At 35.5% G+C, this 21,260-nt stretch overlaps 1 protein-coding gene across 1 annotated transcript in view; it reads right to left on the reverse strand.

Moving 5' to 3' along the window:
* The window catches only part of LAMA3 (laminin subunit alpha 3), a 119,276-nt gene that overhangs the window by 57,732 nt on the left and 40,284 nt on the right, over positions 1–21,260 (reverse strand). The window contains exons 15-28 of the mRNA XM_072411311.1: positions 20,450–20,587; positions 16,412–16,458; positions 12,897–12,996; positions 12,106–12,158; positions 11,394–11,499; positions 11,096–11,195; positions 9,970–10,126; positions 9,040–9,172; positions 8,274–8,416; positions 3,438–3,535; positions 3,160–3,313; positions 2,261–2,418; positions 1,235–1,343; positions 699–796 (exon numbers count right to left, since the gene is read on the reverse strand). Coding sequence (XP_072267412.1) covers positions 699–796; positions 1,235–1,343; positions 2,261–2,418; positions 3,160–3,313; positions 3,438–3,535; positions 8,274–8,416; positions 9,040–9,172; positions 9,970–10,126; positions 11,096–11,195; positions 11,394–11,499; positions 12,106–12,158; positions 12,897–12,996; positions 16,412–16,458; positions 20,450–20,587 — 1,594 coding nt within the window. The remainder of the gene's footprint in view (positions 1–698; positions 797–1,234; positions 1,344–2,260; positions 2,419–3,159; positions 3,314–3,437; positions 3,536–8,273; positions 8,417–9,039; positions 9,173–9,969; positions 10,127–11,095; positions 11,196–11,393; positions 11,500–12,105; positions 12,159–12,896; positions 12,997–16,411; positions 16,459–20,449; positions 20,588–21,260) is intronic.

A 21,260-nucleotide genomic window follows, 5' to 3' on the forward strand; every position in this document is an offset into this window, starting at 1 on the left:
TAATTTTTTTTCAAAGGAAAAAGAGTGGGAAAAACAGTGAAAAAAGAATGTGATAGTACAAAAAACTAAATCAAAAACACAAAAATACTGAATACTGAACAATACAAATTAGAGAATCCTGAATATATTACCAACATCCCAGGCTAAAAGCTCAGTTATTATTTCTTCCCACTTCCAGTCAATTTGTTTTATACCAGACCAAACAAGGATTGAAGTATAATAATCTTGGACAAACAAAACTTTTTTTCTAAAATAGAATAGTAAAAACTTTTTTTTCATTGGTGTCCCATTTGTGAGATTTCACTCCACTTCTTGTCCTCTGGACGTAACAGAAGTATGAGAAAGTCATTACTCTGGAGTTTCCCTCACTTTCAGTCCCAGCGACTTTGGTTATCAATAATTACAGAGCAAATGAATGCCTTTGGTGGTGCCTTCTAATCACACATTTCTAAAACTAAAAAAAGTTTATGGCCTCACATATACTATTAAACAATTTGATAAAATAGCTTAAAAACAGCCATTCAATGAAATGAATACTGCAGAGTTAAATTTAAGATAACTCAGCATAAGGTGAATGCGTCATGAGATCACAGCTTTAGGAGTAGATGTACCCTTTTAGATGTTGCCTGCGCAAGGAAATCACTCAATAAAAATAAGGAAATCACACGTAATAAAAATAGCTGACTCTCTATATTTACCTTTGACCTTGAATATGTCCATAAGCAGCAATACATTGCACCTTCGGCTCTGCATATTCAACAGAGAACTCTTCTACAGGAACAATAAATACAGAGTGCTGAAATACAAATATAGAAGTGTGGTAAAAAATCATTGTAATAAAGTAAAAAGTAAAAAATAAATATAAATATATATATATATTTATACCTTGTATATATATTAAAAGAGATGTCAGTGGTTGAAGGCTGTAACTATCTATTCTGGTCAGCAAGGTAAAAAGGTGCTCCAAACTATCCCAAACCAAAGGTCACCTAGCCCAATGTGGCTAAATATACATTGTGCACTGAAGATATATCCAGAATAAGTTTTAAGATCCATGTTTAGCTTTATTTTAGAATCAGTGTTGAATATATCTCAGAGAGATGTATAGTAGTTGTTCCTCAATGCAAGTCTGCTTTTACACAAAGGCATATTTTAACTAATTACTAATATATTTACCACAACGATGAAAGTGAACAATAATTTAATAAAAAAAAGATTACCAAGATCAACTCACCAGTAAGAAGCTGACTGAAGCTGCTGTCACCCGAATTTCTACATCTGATAACAAGTCAAATGTGGCAATGCGATTCATGCTGTCTACCACAATACTGCGGCAAAGGAAGCTAGAACAAAGAATATTATATGGAGTGTATCAGTTGACAGCTCATTGTAATATATTTTCATTCTACACATTATATTTTAGGAAAACATTCTTACATAAAAGAAAAGTAAAAAAGTGAAGGTCTAGATATGCTCTGTGCTGCATTGCTTGCAATTCTTTGCACTGCACATCAGCCTTATTCAAGATCAATTTGCTGTAATGTAACTCAATGCATGCAAATTCAGGCTGAATTAAGCAGCAGGTGTGGAGGAAATGGTCAGCAGAGCTAGAGTGCTGTGTCTGAGCTAGCTAACTAGCCAAGGGCAATTAAGAGGCTATTTCATGGTGGGGCGATACTAATTAAATCTAGAAGAGCAGGCACGCCCAGGCTCAGAGCTCCCTGCATGTGCAGGAGAGAGGTGCCTGCGCTTTAGCCAGGAACAGGTAAGTATGACAACTGCATTTTACAAAATACACTCATGCAAACAAGCCTTAAAATCAGTAAAATATATTGTACTGCAAGATTTTTATGCATATTCCAAAATGTTAAATATATCGTGCAAGGAAAAAAATCATAAAGAGCAAATTGCAGTAGCACTTGAACCTGGCACTCACAACCAGTCAGCTTTCACTTTACTGAAGTCACTACAGTGAATTGTATTGATTAGTACAGCAAATACGATATCAACCTCTTTCTACCTGATGTAGGCTATAGTGTTAGCAGTGCCTTGCTGTACATAAATCCCTTTGGCATCCTGTAGCTAGAACTTTTAGAACTATTATGTAAGGGTAAGCAATGACAAAAGTTACATTAGTACCACTCATATCTAACTTGGCAAATTCTTCCACACTCATGGAAGTCACATAATTAACATAAATAAACTAATTCATTCACTGGTATATAAACATATAAGTCTGTGAACAAAGACTCTTCTGTACCTGTATTTACAGTTATAGAGCCTGACTTTGGCTGCCGTAGGAGGGTTACTGTCTGTAAACACATTAAGAATATATTGCTGAGGGTCTTCATTGGCATATTCAAACACAAGCACATAAAATCCAGCCTTCGGGACATTTACCCTGAATCGGAGCTCCACCTAAAAATAAAAAATAAATAGGAAGTATGGTAATAAGTAATTTTCTATATTATCTTTTAAAGATGTATTATTTGTAAACTAAGGCTGGCTAACTTTAGGGCAAAACAAAATCTGATATTTTAAACCTACTAATATTTAAATGTCTTTTCTGCTTGGGATATCATTCATGTGTCTTAAAGTGTCCCTAACAAGTAAACCCTAACTCTAAATTCAGAACTGTTCCCTGAATGTCCTCTGCACAATTCTTGTGTTAAGTGTGGATTCTTAGCCTTCTTAGTTATAATCTTGGCCTTAAAAAATGTCCTCTAGGTTGTGGAAAAAAAGGAAAGAGGAGTATTTAAGTAGTTTAGTAAAGTACAGCTAGCTAGGGTAGACTAGACTTTGTGCCCACAAATGCTGTTTGTTGTCAGCCCACAACAGGACCTAGAAGCTGAGCCAATTTCTTTCAGATCAACAGGTATCTCTGAACATACACAGTCCTGCTGCCACTAGGACAACATCAGTGTCATTGTCCATAATAGACAAAGCTACCAGGTACTCAGACCGTACTTGGTCCCAATTAATTGAAACATGCTACCTGGAAATCATGATTAGAAGTGATCATACAGTGCATTATATTGTACCAGTAATCCAAATGGCACATTTTTGTGAACATCATTAATTAATGGACTGCTCCATACCAAAGCCACCTTTATCTAATCCACAAAGTTTATTTAAGTAGAACATTAACAGCCTTCTTACCTGTCCTCCTGAAATATAGGCTAGTGGTGGGCTCCTGTTGTTTAGTTGCTGAACAATTATTGGCCGGATTACTCCATCTTGTTTGAAATATTCCATGTCGGGACCATAGACACACCTAAACCTCCCCATTGGCAAATGATGATACACAAGACAGCTACAAACAGAAGAGGTTTCAGAATGTATTACAAAATATACCTACCTTTTAACTTTTTATTACTATGTGCAAGGGAAAATTGAAATGCAATCATCTGAAGATGTAGGTTCACAGCTATACTCACTTTTCACCAACTGCTCCATTATAACTGCATGGCTCAGTAACTCTTAGCTGTAAAATGGAGGCTTCATAGAAATCACTGGGCAGCAGAACAAGATAGTCCTAATACAAGAAAATACACACAAAGGTTACATTTTCACAGGAGTAATAAAGTAATGCACCAAGGTGATTCTATTTATTAGTTATTTCAAGTTACAAAAATATGCATACTTTTATATTGCCTTCTATCCATCCTCCAAGGTGTTCATTGACTCATTTGTAAGTTTATACAGTATTACTCTGAAAATTGCAGGGGTTACTTTCCTACCGGTAGAAACCCCCGAGAATTTTGAAAATGCACAAATTTTGGATGCCACCTTGTGGCCGCCCACGTCTTCTCTGAGATGCTGAACTCTGGTTAGAAATAAAATGACCATACTTTCAATAATGATGCATTTTCTTTTAACAACTTAAAAAATTGTTTTCCTTCAGTCTTTTTTTTTAATGCTTTTTGGATGATTCAGATACAGTAGCGTCAGTGACAGTCCCTATAAACGTAAATATTATTGCAAATGGTCGTTTTGTTTGTGTTTTATATTAGAAGTAGAATAGTGGATACAGTAAGTAAAACAATAGTTTTACAGTATTAGAAATGATATACAGGTAGGGGTCTCGATTTAGTCTCGAATTTTAAATGTTAGGTTCAAAGGAAAAAAATATGTGAATTTGTGAAGCAGCAGATTCAGAAGCACAAATTTTCAGGGTATTACTGTATTATGTTTACAGTTACAGTAGGTGTTTATGACATATTTTCAAATGAAAACTCTGATAAAGTGTAGAGAGAATTCCTCTCTGTATAGGTATTCTTTTTTTGTTTTTTAATAAGTTGTTCCTGATGTTCTGTTTTACAACCTGGTAATGTTCCATCAATGTCAATATTTAACAAAAACACAAAAAATATGTTAAATACAAAATGTTAAGTTGTCACTGAAATAGAAACAGAAGTGAAATGTTCCAAGAGGGCCACCCATTCAAGTAAGAGCTAAGAATGGAGAGATTTCCTTTTGTATCTGAAGGATAGACAGTAAATGTTTGATGGCTATAAAACTGGCAGTGTTACTATGATCAATCCTAACTGAAATGGAAAAAATAGATTTGAAATGTAAAAATAATGTAAATTTACAAAGTTACAGCTATAATAAAACCATATATATATACTTAAACCATAAATAGGTACTACTTGGCAATATCTCCTGGGTTGTAAGTGAACATCAGCGCCATTTACTGTACTTGAATTCATTTTGGTTCCCTTCACACGAAAGCTCACTCAATAGCAGATGGTGGAAATGATTTTACATACTGTATGTGAAATATACAATGTAAGTTTGTATCATCTATTATTCTACATATTAACTTTTAACCATGATTGTGTAATGTAATGGTAAAGTGTGCATATTATATATTCAAGGTCTCGCAATTCCTGAAAAAGCAGATTCACTTGGACTGACTGCAGGCACCACGTCCTTCTGCACATTACAACCCATATATAAACAATTTTCAAAAACAAATACATTTTCATAGTGGATTATCTACCTACCATCTGGAGATCCTACAAGCAAGGTTTCCTAGTAATTTACCATATATCTTTTTCACTGTGATTTACATATATAGGACCTAGGTTATTTCCATCATCGTAAAGGTACTATCACTTTCAATTCTAAACGGATACCTGTGATGTAATCCGCCCATACGAATTTACCCTAAAAAGATATTTATTCTTAAACTTCCAGGGGGAATGTTTACCTATAACGAACCCTCCCCCTTTAATACGGTTAGCCATATGCAGCCACCAAGTTTTTAGTTACCCTGTTTTGAAATTACTTACCTGGGCGCAGTGTACACCTGATCAACCCCTTTGCCCTTATCCAACATTTCTGCATGAACTACAGTGATTAACTCAATCTATACAGGTCTCTCATATCTCCTGAGGAAGCCTCTTAGGTGAAACGCGTTGGGTAAAGGGATGAGTTACTACCAAGTTCATGTTATCACATTCCATATGTAAACCTTACACAGAATTTATGATTTATTATTAGACGTACTATGCCTAGATAATGAACTAGCATAGCAGGTCTCTGTTAGAATGAGGTTTCATTTATATTTGTTACTCTTTATTTTTAACTTTTTGAATAATTAATTAAAACACACATAATCCTATTCACTTTGCCAAAAAAGCCTGCGTTTTTCCTTTTTCTTATTATACATTTAATGTCAATTACAGGCTTGGCAAACAACCAATAGTCTAGGATCCTCTTGGTGAACAACCCTTATTTCCTTTTATTCTATCTATTACCTTCTAACCATGATAGGGTAGTGTAATGGTAAAGTGTGCATAATATTTATCGCAGGTCTTGCAATTTCTGAAGAAGTAGATTCTACAAAATGTGTCAAATGATGATTAAATAAAATATGTTTTTTTGATTCTCAAATGAGCATGTAATTGAAAAAATTTCTAGAAGGTGTCTTAAAATTTTATTACGCTATCTCAGCCTAATATTATTGGAAAAATAAGGACATGGCACCAGCTATTCAACCTGCTCCCTGTAAAAAGATAGTATAATAAAACTGTCCAAAAGTATTGTTGTGCACCTTAACACAAACTCAGAGAAGTGTTAATAACTTATGACTATGGTATGGACATTAGATTGTGAGGGACAATTACTAGCATGGTTATGGACTTTGTAAAGCGCTGCGTAATACGTTGGTGCCATGTAAATAAATTATTAAATTTATTAAAGTAAGGGAACAGCACAACCAATGGGCAGTGGACAAGGCCAGTACAACTATTATATGTACAACATAGGAAATGTACAAGGCTTTCAGTACATAAGAGCACTATTTCTTAATTTAGTAACTGTTTATTAGTTAAAATGAAAACCAGAATACCCCAGCTCTATAGGTGATTAACAGGGCTAGCCATGTTTTCTGAAGCAGTCCTAAGTGTTTGCAGTGCGTATTATGACCCCTTTTACTCTCATGCTATATAAATAAAAATGTAATGCAATACTAATATACACGAAACATTGGCAACTTAGATATCTGTATCTGAGTTCAGTGTATTTAAAAATCAATTAGGAAGCATTAGGTGAATGACTCATGGAATAGTTATTTGTTACATAATGCTGAATAATGAGAAATAAAGAACCCTCCTCTGCAGTTCAAACATTCTTGACTAATTACAATGCACAATGCTGACCAGTGTTATTCCAAGAGTGTTTATACAGACTCCTATAACGAACAGCCTGCAAAACATTGGTGTGTGTTTCATTAGAGCTTTAAAAAAAATCCATCTGAAAAGAGAGTATGGGGCAAGTTTTAGCGCCATGCTTGATGTATCCTTGGTATGGTTTCCAGAACAATGCACTGTCCACAAGGAAATGGGTATGTATGTAAAATAAGTATAAACAACAAAGAGTTGTGAATGTAATCTATGGCCAATTGCTACAGAATAGATCCATAAAGGTAACCTAACCCATACATTATGTAAGTCTGAATAAGGGGTGATAGTTCAGAGGTCTTTTACCTGGGATGCTTCCATCTCACCCTTCCTCTCCCCACTCTATAGAATAACGCTGTGTGTACAGCACTCATTCTACTGTCACTGGAAACATTCAAGACAGAAATAAAGACCCGAAGATGACGAGGGAGGAGTGAAGCGGAGGGCCCGAATGACCAGGGGCCCTGCGGGTGTGTGATGGCTTGTGTAAGCTGTGGTGGTTGAGGTGCCCTCGGGGGGCCATCTTGGGAGTGGTGTTTGCCAAATGGGGAGAACCATCTTAGGTATGGTATCTCCTAGTGAACGGTAATGGGCCAATCCCCCCTACAGGAAAGGGAGTGGAGGCTGCGAGTGAAGTGAAATTCTCGAGCCAGTAGGTGAAGTTGGGGCTGGGAAGAAATATTTGGGGGCTCAGACCTCTTAAGGGTATGTGAGGTGGGCAGTGCCTTTGAGGACCTGCAACCTGAGGAGAGTACGGGAAGGTTCATTTTGAGGTATTGTCAGAGTTATGTTGTAATGTTGATGGTATGTTGATGTTATGTTAATGTTCATGGTAATGTTATGTTAATATATTTATGTTATTATATTATGTGGTTGGAGTTATTATATTTATATATTGCTAATAGTTTTTTTTTGGTTTTGTTAAAGGAAATGTGTTTTCTTAATAAACAGTCATCTGGCCATTTTCCAATGATGTGTGCAGGTACCTGTGTCATGTCACAGCTTTACTTCTCTGTGGTCAGAGCTTTAATCTCTGGACAAAATTTATACAAAATGTTTTGAAATACAAACTGAAACTTTGTTGGTTTGTATATACACGTAGAGGCACATTGAGTGTGTGCTATCCGCAACACATAGTAGGAATATCTCACTAAATGTAATTGCAAATAGCACTGTCATTTTAGCAATAATTAAAGGAATGCATTTTTCCCACAAAGTTCTATAGTAATATGTTGCTCCAGAACTATTCATGACAGTATGCCTTGTGCTTGTAACAAGACTTTGCAAAGTAATAAAAAAGTTTGATTAGATTATCTGCTGGAAATAAATCAAGATTAAAATGAACATTTTTCCATAATCCACATATGGAGGTGTTTGCTCTAACTTTTTCAATACTAAAATATTTACTATATGTGAATAATGAATCCTAGATGCATTTTTTAAGATAATTTTCTTCAAGTGTATTTTATTGTCTTTGAACTTTGCAGAGATTCAAGCATTCTTCTCCAAGCTTGTGTACTATGATGCTTTGATATAAAGATCTGTAATGTTTTAATGTGTGTGGCCAGGCGGCAATGAACTTACCAACAGCACGCCTTCAACTACAATTTTGATGATCCAATTTCCAGGCGTCAAAGAAAATGGCTCAGCAAAGCTTTTTCCTGGCACTGTAAGGAATGCTGGCTCTTTACTTGGATGGAACACAATATCTTTGACATCTAACGATCCTATTGATCAGAAATATTTTAAAGCTTTATTCAAAATGTATCTGTCCAGAATGAGAATTTAATTTTTTAAAACAATGCCAACAGAAAAATAACTCAGTAAATGGTACATTACAAATTTATGCTCATCTGTACATATATTGCTAAGTATCTATCTTTGGATTGATCAGATTAAACTACGTTTGGGCTTTTTTGAAGTTTGTCCATTTTCTTAATGGATTTGTAAAAAGAAGCAAAAAATATAACCATAAAGGATCAGGAAACAGTCCATTGTATTTACAGTTTCTATACAAGCTTGTGAAATGAGGGTAGGTTTGTATGGTGACCCTCAGCTTGATACGGCAGGTTTGTGTAATAATGTGTTGTAAACTTGCAAGGACTTACATATTTCTCACATTAAAACTGAATTCCAGACCATTTTTTTTAAACACAGGTCAATCCAACTCTGTAATCATTAATACACTCATAAATGTGTTTTTTTTTAAAGCAAGTAGTGTAATAACTTTCATTTACACCTTATATGTATTTCATTTGTTTATTTAGTTGGTGTACCTGGTGATCAAGGTAAATTACTCTTTTTTTCCTGTAGGTTATAGGATGGTAAGCTTGATGCCTGCTGCACTCACCTTTGCTCATCCGGGATCTGAAAGCGGTGATGTGGCCAGTTATAGAATTCACGTCAGGATTTATGTATCTCAAGATAATACGAAATAAGTTGAGGTTTGATTTACCCACACTAACTGGGATCCTAACTTCATTCTGTGAAAAATATAGAAAATGTTTTTTGCATGCTTATAAAAGCAGAGTATAATATGTACTTTTTTATGCATTTATATTAGCAAAATTATTTATTGGATCCACTGCATATTTAGAGATTTCCCTTACTACATACAAAGTGTTTGCATGCTATCTTTTCATGAAAATATGTTGACTTAATCCTAAGTATGACAGACAGCTAAAATACAAAGACAGTTGTAAAGAAAAGACACTTACAGATCATGACTCAGATATGAAGAAATCCTTTATCATTTGAGTTATTTTTTTTGCAGATATGTAGAAAAAGGAGCTGAAAATAGAGAGGAGATGAAAGAAAGGAATGCAAGGTGCAGACAAGTATAGCCAGGTCTTGCTGCAGAGACAAAGCAAAACAAGACATAGATATGAACATCTGCTAATCTTCTTAATAATCCTGGATCTGGCATCACACATATAAGATGATTTTACTGTAATAAAACTGAACTCCAAGCAGGTATAAGCAGGTCCTTTTTAATGAAGGGCTGTGCTTGCTTTAAAATATTAAATTAGTTTTACTTTCATACATTTAATGCATGGGTTACATAACTAAAAGTATAAATTACTGTAAAGATGTCAATGTGCAATGGGTTACAGGAAACTGAAATCAAGGAGGGTTTGGTACTTGTGTTAGTAATATGTAGAAATACAATAAATGTAGTAAGTAAAAACTGGACATCCACCCTAAACGTGTATGTGGCACCACAAAGGCTTAAAGAGGGTACAGTTCTATCCAATCTCACAATTTAGAATAAAAGTCATACTTGTATGGAGGACATCTGAGCATATCCCCGCCAACTAAACCCAGGAAATGCCTGTGAGTTGTATCCAAAGCGAACAGGCCTTCCATCAGGACGCGTGCTATCCTCTATTTCATATTTCATTTGATAGAGGTCAGGGAAGTAGAAGCTTTTCTTTGGACTGTAAAAATAATATTCAAATACAAAAACATGAATATTAAACTGCTAACGCAAGTTGGGTGGGGGGGGGGGGTAGAAAAAGCACAATACTATGAATGCTATGTGTACTGTTTGTTACCTAGAGACACCAATGTAAGATGCAATTGGGCCATAATATAAACAGGTCCTGGGCCATAATTGGGATGTGGATTGTAATGTTGCCATTCTGGATTTAAACATTGGGAAGTAAGATCCTCATTTACTAAGGAATGATACATATTTAGGACCTTTGACTATGAACTGTAAAATCTATAATGTAATGAACTGTAATGACTATAAAATTTAAGTCAAAATAAGTTTTAGTAGTTCCTTGAGGTCCTCCCAGTTGGCAACCACTGGAATATAATTCACTTTATTTAATATGGCCAGGGTTATACAAATAAAACATTTGATAATATTAGTATTTTTCCCTAATCTAGTTACTATGAAATATAGATAATATAAATAAATAGAAATTTTATGTAGTCTTCCACTAACCATGATTTTTTTTTCAATAATTTTTTTTGAAAGGGGAAATTCAAGAATAAGTATACAGAAAAACAAAAGAATATAAGTGTGACAATTTAGTACCAGACTTTGCAAGCACTACAATTTATTCTGGTAACAGCTGGCAGATACCTTCAAGAATAATGTCATTATGAGTTCACTATTGTTGACAAAAAAGGCTTGTGGAACAATACACATAGTATGGCGTATCTAATGAAAACATTCACTTTTGAACTATAATCAACATTTAGTAAAGGAGAAGAAAGAATAAAGTAAGAACCATATGACATAGAACCATACAAGAGTGGAGCTTTAGCATGCCTCACCAAACAGTGAAAGTATATGGATTGTCATAAGCAATGTGATCTGAATTATAAGCAGAATAACTGTACATTCATTAAACAAAATTTACACTTTATGGTACATGTTTACCCTTATAACCTACATGTTACAGTTGTTGCCTTCAATGTTTTTTCGGCAAGTGCATTTTCCCGAAGATTCATCACACATTTGACTTACTGCTCCTCCAACATCACACCGGCAGCCTAAAAAAATAAGAGGATGCAAATTACAACCAATCAAACCAAAATCCAAAGCTGTCATATATCAATAATATATATTATTATACAATAGTAATATACATGATTATTCTGTGCCAGCATTTATGTATTTCCACTATCTAGCAAGTTTAGGAAAACCTTTCTATATATTTTTCTATATATAAGAAGCACATGTTGCTTTACCTTTGCATCCAAAATAATTACTGCCTTCTAGAGAAAAATAGCCATCTTCACAGGTTCCACAGGACGCGCTACAAGTGTATGGTTTACAGTGGCAGTCACCATCATTCTGTGCAACAAACAATAAATATAAATACAATTTTGGCTTAATTTATAAAATAATATAACATTATATAAAGTTTAAGTATATCCAAATTCCAAAGAAAACATTACCTATTGGGCAGATTACTAGTCCTTAGATGTAGTGACTACATTAGCTTTATGTATTTTCATCAGGTGATCCTCCTAGTGACAAGCATACTGTGTTTGGGTGACAATGCTCAATCCCTATATTTGATCCATGAACAAACTACCTTGTCTGGCTAGGACCACAAATCATCCTCTTCTTTACAACACAGACATGAGGTAGCTAAGAATAATGCAACTGATACAAATGCATCTGAAGCAGAAAGCACAGAAATCGGATCACAAGATTTTCTGCATGCCCAAACAACTATATATTAGTATGTATATATATATATATATATATATATATATATATATATATAATACTGTATATATATATAAAAGAGAACAACAAAAGCCAATGAGATGTTTTACAATGTATGCTAAAATATAACCATTTTAAGCTTAAAGAAGTACCATGACCATTAATGTAATTGTATTGTATTAGTCACATATGCATTTACAATATACATTTATTTACATTTATTACCTTGTGGCATTCTCCTATTCCACTTATTGTTCCATCTACATCACAGGAGCAATCTGAAAACAAAATAAAGTTTGCTATTATTTCTATGAGAGCTGACATGTTTCATCAGATGTGTCAAGGCAGCGATCTAGTGGGTCCTGGGTTTATGACACGCCAGCTGTAACATGGTGTTTGCATGTCTGAAGCCTCCTTTTCTCTTTCTAACCCTTCTTTCGACAATAAAATGCTTTCTGTTTCATAAAGACTCATATTATAAGTATGCCTGTTCTGGACTGCTTAGCCCAGCTGAGCATCTTGTTACTAAAGTAGCTCTAGCTTCTGATTTACACATTAGGAGCTGTTTGCGGTATGTTAACATGTAATATGCATTGGGTTAAGACAGCTCATTATGGTGAATACACTACAAAAACATCTTAATGGACCTAATCAATCAAACTATTTTTACAATCCAGTATACCACAGTGCATTTGGGTGCAAGTAACAATTATAGTAGCAGGTACATTACTGCAACACACCTTTCATGTCTTCTGTGCTTTGAGGTGCCATTCATTGTGAATATCACCCAAGGCAATGCATAGTAAAGACCAATGGACTGCAGTGCACCACAATGCACATATAATGCAAGTGTTAATAGCCCTACCTTCAGTGAATTTTTGTCTACACTATTTTTTGTCTATTACCCAAGCATCCATGTTACTGGACTTTGGGCATTGCAAAGTCTAACTACCGGTACTTAAATCACTGTGAATATTGTTTCATTTTTTTATTTCTAATGTAAACCACATACTTACCAATGCAGCCTTGTGGATTTTCTTTATTCAAATTCCAATAGAGTGGCTTGCAGCGATCACAGGTTATACCCTCAACTCTAGGCAGACACTGGCAATGGACCTGTAAAAAGTAGAAATATAGGTAAGTCCATTCAAACTTGACCTGTTCTTCCCAACTATTCGTACCCAGATAGATAAAAGTGTATGGACATTCTTTTATTATGTAGAAGATAGTGATTCATTAAAACTCCTCAGGTTATTTTTGTTGTCTGCATCCCATTGAGGAAACATTCCTGTCCCCCCAAAGATCCAACGGGAAGTAAGAAGAAATCTCTACAAAGTAAGCAGAATTCCCCTTTTAGACAGTTGTTGCTGGTACAGGTGTCCCCATTTAAAGATTTCCCCTCGATCCACCCATAAGGAATCTCACCAGCTCTGGCATTTTAAATCCACGTCCTTCCTGTCTCATTATTAGTCCATGATTGACAAAGATCTTCTGTGAACATTTTGACTTGTTCCGGGTAGCCCACATGACACTTTATTGTTCCAAACTCTGTATCACCTTGTTTGCTCACCTTTTTAACTGAATCACAAAAACTAAGTTATGGGGCCTGATTTATTAAAGACCTCCATAACTGGAGAGGATACATTTTCATCAGTGAAGCTAGGTGATCCAGGAAACCTGGAACAGAACTGGTCCAGGGCTGAAAACATTTGCTAACAAATAGCAAATGCCTTTAGAGAAATCCATTCCAGGTTTGCTGAATAACACCGCTTCACTAATGAAAGTGTATCCTCTCCAAAAAATCTAATTCTTTTTGGTATCTATTTGGTATTACTATGGTATCTATTTCACACAATATTCTATTAACTTGATCCACACTGCTTGCTTTTTTCAAGTTCATATTGGGCACTTTTATTGTTGGTTAGAATGTCATTTTTTTGTATCCTACAATACAATCATTCACAATGAAAATATAATTGAAGATTTTCCCTCATATCTCACAGTTGCTAAAGTCTGGACTTCCCTTCACTGTCTGTCTTGGTGACAATCACCACTAAAACAAGGGAGGACAGACGGCAATATAAGGTCACAGGGGTTCTAATTCTTTTCTGCTCTAAACTAAAAAATAGGTTTTGGCTGTAACCATACAATAGGCATTTTACTATATCCATTTTATGCTGTAAATAAATTAAGAGATGTATGTGGCCCTCTGTGTTGTGAATAGTAAGACTGATTTTACTAAAAACACAGCTCAACAAAAAAAATGTTTTCACCAAAGGATTTTTCAATATATTTAGTGTATTTCCAGTCTGCTGAATCCAGAAATGACATCAGTTCCATTGAATTGGCTCTAGTTCTTGTGATAAAGGAATCGGAATAGACGATTTTACCAACAACAAATGTTAACACAGCATATTATTATCAATCTTTATTTACACCAATGTTTTGCATTTTATATATTAAATGTAGCATTATTTTCATGAAACTTAATTTGCCTTCTTTTTATTCATACATTTTCTTTTTTTTATAGAAATATGAGTTCTTAAAGAAGAAGTTGTTTAAATTACCCCAATGTATTTTGCTACATTTGTGGTAAATATTCTCAGAAAAAAATAGAAAAGAAACATTACAGAATTTGTGAAACAAGCATATCTTGCATATTTTGGTATTAAACTGGGGGACCGAGATAAGTATTGGGCTCCCCATATGGTATGCAAAAGAGTGTGTACGTCAGTGGAAAATTGGAAAACTGATAAGTTTGAAATATGGTGTACCAATGGTATGGTAAAAGCCCAAAAATCATCATAATGATTGTTATTTTTGTGCTGTGAATATAAAAAGTTTCAATCGTTACAAGAAAAACAAATAGGAGTACCCTGATTTGGAATCAGCAGGATGACCTGTGCCGCATGGTGCTGATGTTCCCATACCAGTGTTCAGTACACTCACTGATATTCCTGTATCCGACATGGAGGATATACAGGGTTTGGAGTGTAATCCTGGAGTTAGCAGTTGAAGTGAATATGAAGGAAGTGTTTCATCAAACCAGCAGTTCTCCCAAGAAGAGCTCAATGATTTATTAGGTGACCTAAGTCTGTCAAAACAAGCATCTGAACATTTAGCATCCAGGCTAAGAAAAGAACTGGGACCGGAAGTTGAAATACCGGTTTATAGGACAAGAGAGGTGACACTCCTAACATATTTTAGTGAAGATGGAGACTTTGTGTAGTGTTGTAACATCCCTGGACTACTAGCCCATATGGGAGTACCAGAATACCAAGCAGAAGACTGGCCACTTTTTCATGAACACCAATAGTCCATATTTGTTGATTTCAAAATGGTGAACTTCCTACTTGGACAGCAAATAGGATACACAAAGTACCCATGTTTCATCTGCTTGTGGGATAGTAGAGCAAAGCAGGATCACTGAAAAAAGTTACATGGCCTCCAAGGGAAAACATGAAAAAAGGTGCAGCAAACATCATTAACAAGCCAAAGGTTGATAAAGAAAAAATCATTCTCCTTCCACTACACATAAAGTTGGGATTAATGAATCAATTTGTTAAAGCTCTAAACAAGGACGGTGATTGCTTCAAATACAATCGTAGATTCTTCCCTGGATTGAGTATTGAAAAAATAAAAGCAGGAATTCTTGATGGACCCCAGATTCGGAAACTGGTAAATTATTCAAATTTCACAAGTTACATGACTGATACTGAGGCTTCTGCCTGGCACAGCTATGTCATGCTTGTCAAGAACTTCTTGGGCAACCATAAAGCACAAAATTATGATGAACTGATACAAAACTTGCTCCTAAACTTTAACAATTTTGGTGCTACTATGAGCATAAAGGTACACTATCTCCATAGCCATTTGCAAAAATTTCTAGAAAACCTTGGTGATTTCAGAGAGGAACAGGGGGAGAGGTTCCATCAAGATATAAAGGTGATGGTCGAAAGTTATCAGGGCAGATGGGATAGACACATGATGGCAGACTACTGCTGGAGCCTTCAAAGTGATTGTCCTGATCATCAGCATAAAAGGAAATCATACAAACTGAGTTTTTCAATGACTTCTTTGTAATTAGTTCTGTAAATGTACTTAATATAGAATATATTGACATTAAGTATTTCAAAAATGTTTTTTTTGTATAAGTAGGCATCTACGTTGTAGTTTAATTTTGCTTAATTTTCATGTTTCATAAGTTTTCTATGACGTTATTATTGAGGTCATTATTTCAAAAACTAGAGCCAATCTAGCAAAACCAATACCATATTTGGAATCCATGCAAGAAACATAACCTGAAGAAAAATGCAAACATTTTTTATGAAATAGCTAGCAGATCAAGAGCAGGGTATGAAGACTTGTTATATCAGGTAATCCCCCCAGTAATATATGTTCCTTATATGTTTTCCATTTTATACACAAAACAGAAGAAAATAAATTAAATTATTGTATGCCATCTATAAAGTCAAGAGGATCTCAAACATCTGAACTAAATTTTTTATGATATCAGGAAATGATAACTTACACCTTGAGAATTGATGGTCCCAATGGGGTTACATTCACCATTAAAGCCTGTAATGAAAAATAATCAAAATTACAATTTGAGAACACTATACTGTGCTGGTGATAACAATGCAAAACATATTATAAACTGTGTGAGAAAAAGTAAGTATAACTGGTTACCAAGACAAAAAACAATATATCATGTAAAATGTGAATATGTTATTATATCAGAAAAACACCTTTATCTGGAAAGGAAGCTTTGGACCTATTTCCCATAAGCTACTTACAGATGCTAGGTCATCGTCACTGGTAATGATCATTGGTGAATGTTTCCAGTGACTGTAGGAATGAACAAGCATTGTTCTGCAGGATGGATCATTAGGTGACTTTGGAGGACAGATGTACAGATTTTCACCTACAAAATGTCACCTGATTTAAATCCAACAGAGCATGTCTTCAGTATGTGGAAGATGGAACTTAAAGCCAAGCTCCAGGAACAAGAAGGCATTGAAGGTGGCTGCAGTAGAGGCCTGCAGAGAACCTCCAGAGAAGAACCTGGCATTGTCTATGACTTGAAGACTTCTAGCAGTCATTGCATGCATGGGATATGCAACAATATGCTAAACATGACTGCTTATCTGTCATTACAATATGCCTGATTTATTAAAGCTCTCCAAGGCTAGGGAGGATACACTTTCATCAGTGAAGCTGGGTGATCCAGCAATGTTGATTACCTAGAATTAATCTGGCCCAGGATTCAAAACATTTGCTAACATTTGTAGAAATCTACTTCAGGTTTGATTGATCACTCAGCTTCACTGATGAAAGTTTATCCTCTTCAGCCTTGGAGAGCTTTAATAAATCAGGCCCCTTGTCCCAAACATTATGTTGCCTTTAAATGAATAGAACATGTAGAAAAAGTATTAGAAATGTTTGTTTGTAAAATTTTACACTGATGAATATAGGGGTAAGAAAAGTTGTCTTTGTCCTAAACATTATGCAGGGCACTGTGTCTTTAGGTCTGAAGCAGACCTCATCGAACAAACTCAATGAACAAATTTTTACTCTATATTGTCACTTTGTATTCACATATCCTAGAAATGGTAAGTGACAAAAAGTAAGCTTTCCCCTGCTATATAGTGACATTAAAAAGCAGTATTTTTCACTACTGATAAATGGAAAGACAGTTGATATTCCAAAATAGCTCATTTCTCATCTCCATGGTTCCCTAGGAACACAAGTGACCTATTATTTTGAGTAGGGCAGTTTATTTTTATAAGCATTATCAAGATAACCTAACAAACACACAAAAACCACACCAGTGCATATTAAAAAATAAATATAAAATATACCTAACTAGACAGTGTCACCTATGGAATATGGAATCTCTCCTCTCTCTTTCTCTCTCTCTCTCTTTCTCTCTCACTCTCTCTCTCTATATATATATATATTTATATATACTCAAAACATCCAACTCTTAACATATATGGCACCTCTTTTATAAGATATCACAATGACTCAAATACAGAGAGTTTAAAAACTAATAGGGTAAGTAGAAATGACCCTTATATCAGCTCTTGTGTGCTATACAAGCTTTCTCAATCATTCAGCCCTTTTTAAGAACAAGATGATTACAAGATACTTTCAGCCAAATGTGTGTGATTTTCACTTCAATGTCCACCTTATCATATGTAAAATAACAGCAGTATATCCAGAAAGCTGTGTATATTCCTTGGAACCTGTTTGAGGATATAATCTTTCAGTACTATGCAGTGAATCCCATTAAAGAAGACATTTGTAATCAGATGTTTTGAGTATATGTAGTTTAGTAATAAAGTGGATTCTATATACAAATGACACCCTGCTCGTCAGGTTTATTTTAAATGATTTTTATTATTCAGTGGTTTATTTAGCACATAGATGGTTTAGGAATTACTTCTGGAAGTTTTTTTCTTTTTAATCAGAAGATGGCAGCATTGTTTCCAATTTTTTCCACTCCTTTAGCGGAACTAATGCATTAGGGTTCTTCATTGCAGAAAGGGCATGCTATGTCTCTCCCATCCCTGCCAATTCCTGAAATAAATAGTTCCAAGACAGGCTATCAAATGCATTTTGTGTATTGAGGGACAATAACATTGTCTCCCTAGGACCCACACCCTGAGTGTGGCACCGATATGAGATCTTTAGACCTTCTAGTCGGGCATGGAGCCCAATGGTAGAGGATTCCCTGCCTGATAAGGTTGAAATAGGCAAGGTGAGTTTAGTTCTTTTCAAACCACATCTTACTAAGTGTACTGCCTTCTACTAAAGAAAAACTGGAAATGTGTGTGAATCCTGGCTTTGGAGGACTGAAGTATTGAATGCTGGGATTTGGTAGTTTATGGACAGTTTAAAGGTGCCAACAGGCATCTACTTGACTATGGCAAACATTGCTTGTCCGTGTTCTCCTGGGGTGAAAGTAGATCAGTTACATTGGGTGTTTTTAAGCTGATTATGTATGTATGCTAGGTGCACCACTTCTCTTCTCCAAGTACATTTTTTTCTGACACAAACATTGAATTTTTTTACTACAATCCTACATTGCCAATATTGTTGGGACAACTGGATTATGTGTGTCCCTACTGCTGAATCATGCTGAAATAAAGCTTTACCCTTTATTTACTGCAAGTGTAATAATAGATGTTTTAGGTTCCTTTAGAAAAGAAATGTCCCATAAAGTAGCTATAGAATGTTAAATCATGATACTGGATCAAAAAGTGCTTATCTCCAATAGCAACTCTGTAAATGTTGAGGCAAATTACAAACGCCACATTTATAAGCTTATGGAACACAGCCAAACAGTTCAATGTTAAACTAAAATGGTTTATTTAGAAAACAAACCTATTCTAATGATTTGTTTCACACATGTAATAAAAAGTACTTGATTAACAACTTCTTGAGATGTTTATGGGTTATAAAATGTACTGCCAGCACTTAGTCTGACAATGGCTCTTTTGACTTTTGGCTAGTTCCCATAGGACACAACCTTAAAAGCTGAAAATATTGCATGTTTTTTTTCTTCTTGATAATGCTTGGGAAACAAGAATATATCATTGTTTAGTACTGGATAAGAGCCTAGATTTTTAAAGTGCTTGAAGAAATATGCCAAGGAACCAGGGAATTTAATGCTCTGAAAGTATTTGTTTTCAAGTCTTTTTCAGTACTAGACAAATATGTTAGACGAACACCTTTAAAGAGGAACTAAAATCCCACTTTTAACACAGCGGATTTAGGCTGGTGGTTTTTGCAGAAAGTGACAGGTGATGTCCTGTCTGCAATACCTGTTCTTATTTGGCTGTTCGCCACCATGCTGCCAAATTTTGCTGAGCTGTGCATTTGCAGCTTAAAGTTGGTTTTCCCAGATTCCCTTGCACATGCCGGGATCAAATTAATTCCTGTGTGCCTGCGCTGAAGTTACATCATCCCGACATGGCCAACCAAGTTTACTGAAGATCGTCTTCAGGAGAAAACAAGAAAGAAGATGGTGGCACCCTGTGACAGAATAGGAAAAGGTGAGTAATCAAGGGTTTAGTTTAGCTTTAAATCATGGGGATAATATTATAAAATACTTTGCTCACCACAACCAACACACAGTCATGGTATATCTAAATCCAAAGCATTTATTTTTTAGGTTTGGATAGAATTAGAAAGTAATAAATTTACCTTGTGGATTTATTACTTTCTGTATTCCTTCTAGGAAGTTTAACCCTACTTTTCTGTCTCGACCACTGTCACTGGGACAGAATGTAATGTGAAATATAACAATTTACAGCTGCCACCAAAAAAGGAGGTGAGAAAATGTAATACTATTACTTGTCATGGTGACAGTTTCTGTTGTGACTCCACAGAAGCTCTAATAAAATCCTTCAATGGGGCACCAACAACATAAAGAAGTGACAGGTGTTGGTTGGGAACTGTACTCACTGTACCTGCAATAAAAAATGTTTTGTCCCGGAGTCTCAGCTGGTAAAACTACAAATGATAAAAAAAGCCATTTATCATATCAGAACATTTCACATACCTTGACAATATGGATATTCATCTAATTCAGATGAGCACTTATCACATTTCAGTCCAATCACCCCAGGTCGACATTCACATTGCCCAGTCACAGGGTTACATGTACTCTGAAAGGAGCCTTGAGCTGAGCACTGGCAAGCTAAACAAATACCAGACACCATTAGTAAACCTATTTAAAATACAAAGTTCTCCATTTCATTCACACATTTATTTTCCAATCCCCTACTTAATACTTTCTTAGGCAAAGAGTTTGCAATATTGAAACTAATTTAACTTTAAAGTTAATACAAAATATATTTTTACAAAGCTAATGGCAGCATAGGTTTGACTACTGTAGAGCAAGGCTAAAGCTGCGTACACACTTGCAATTTTTGTCGTTGGAAAGGATCTTTCACGATCCTTTCCAACGACAAGGGAGTGCACGATGCATGAACGGTGCTGTACATACAGCACCGTTCATGCTCTATGGAGAGGGGAGGGGGAGAGCGACGGAGCGGCACCCTGCTGCGCGCTCTCCCCTTCCCTTTCATTAGGATCGGCTGTCGTCCATCGTCCGTGGATCCGGCAGGTCGGTCTTCCGGACGATGGACGACACCGACTGTACACACGGCAGATTTTCGCCCAATAATTGGCCGATGCCGATTATCGAGCGATAAAAATCTGACGTGTGTACGTAGCTTAAGTAATAGGGATGAGCGAGCGAAATTTTGATTTCAATCTCGCGCCGAATTGGGCATTTCTTACTTACAGAACATGTAAGCGCGAACAGCCTTGTGATTCGCCACAAGGTCGTGTTCGCGTAGAACTCAGAT

The sequence above is a fragment of the Pyxicephalus adspersus genome, chromosome 5 (genome assembly GCF_032062135.1).
Source record: "Pyxicephalus adspersus chromosome 5, UCB_Pads_2.0, whole genome shotgun sequence".
Taxonomy (NCBI): domain Eukaryota; kingdom Metazoa; phylum Chordata; class Amphibia; order Anura; family Pyxicephalidae; genus Pyxicephalus; species Pyxicephalus adspersus.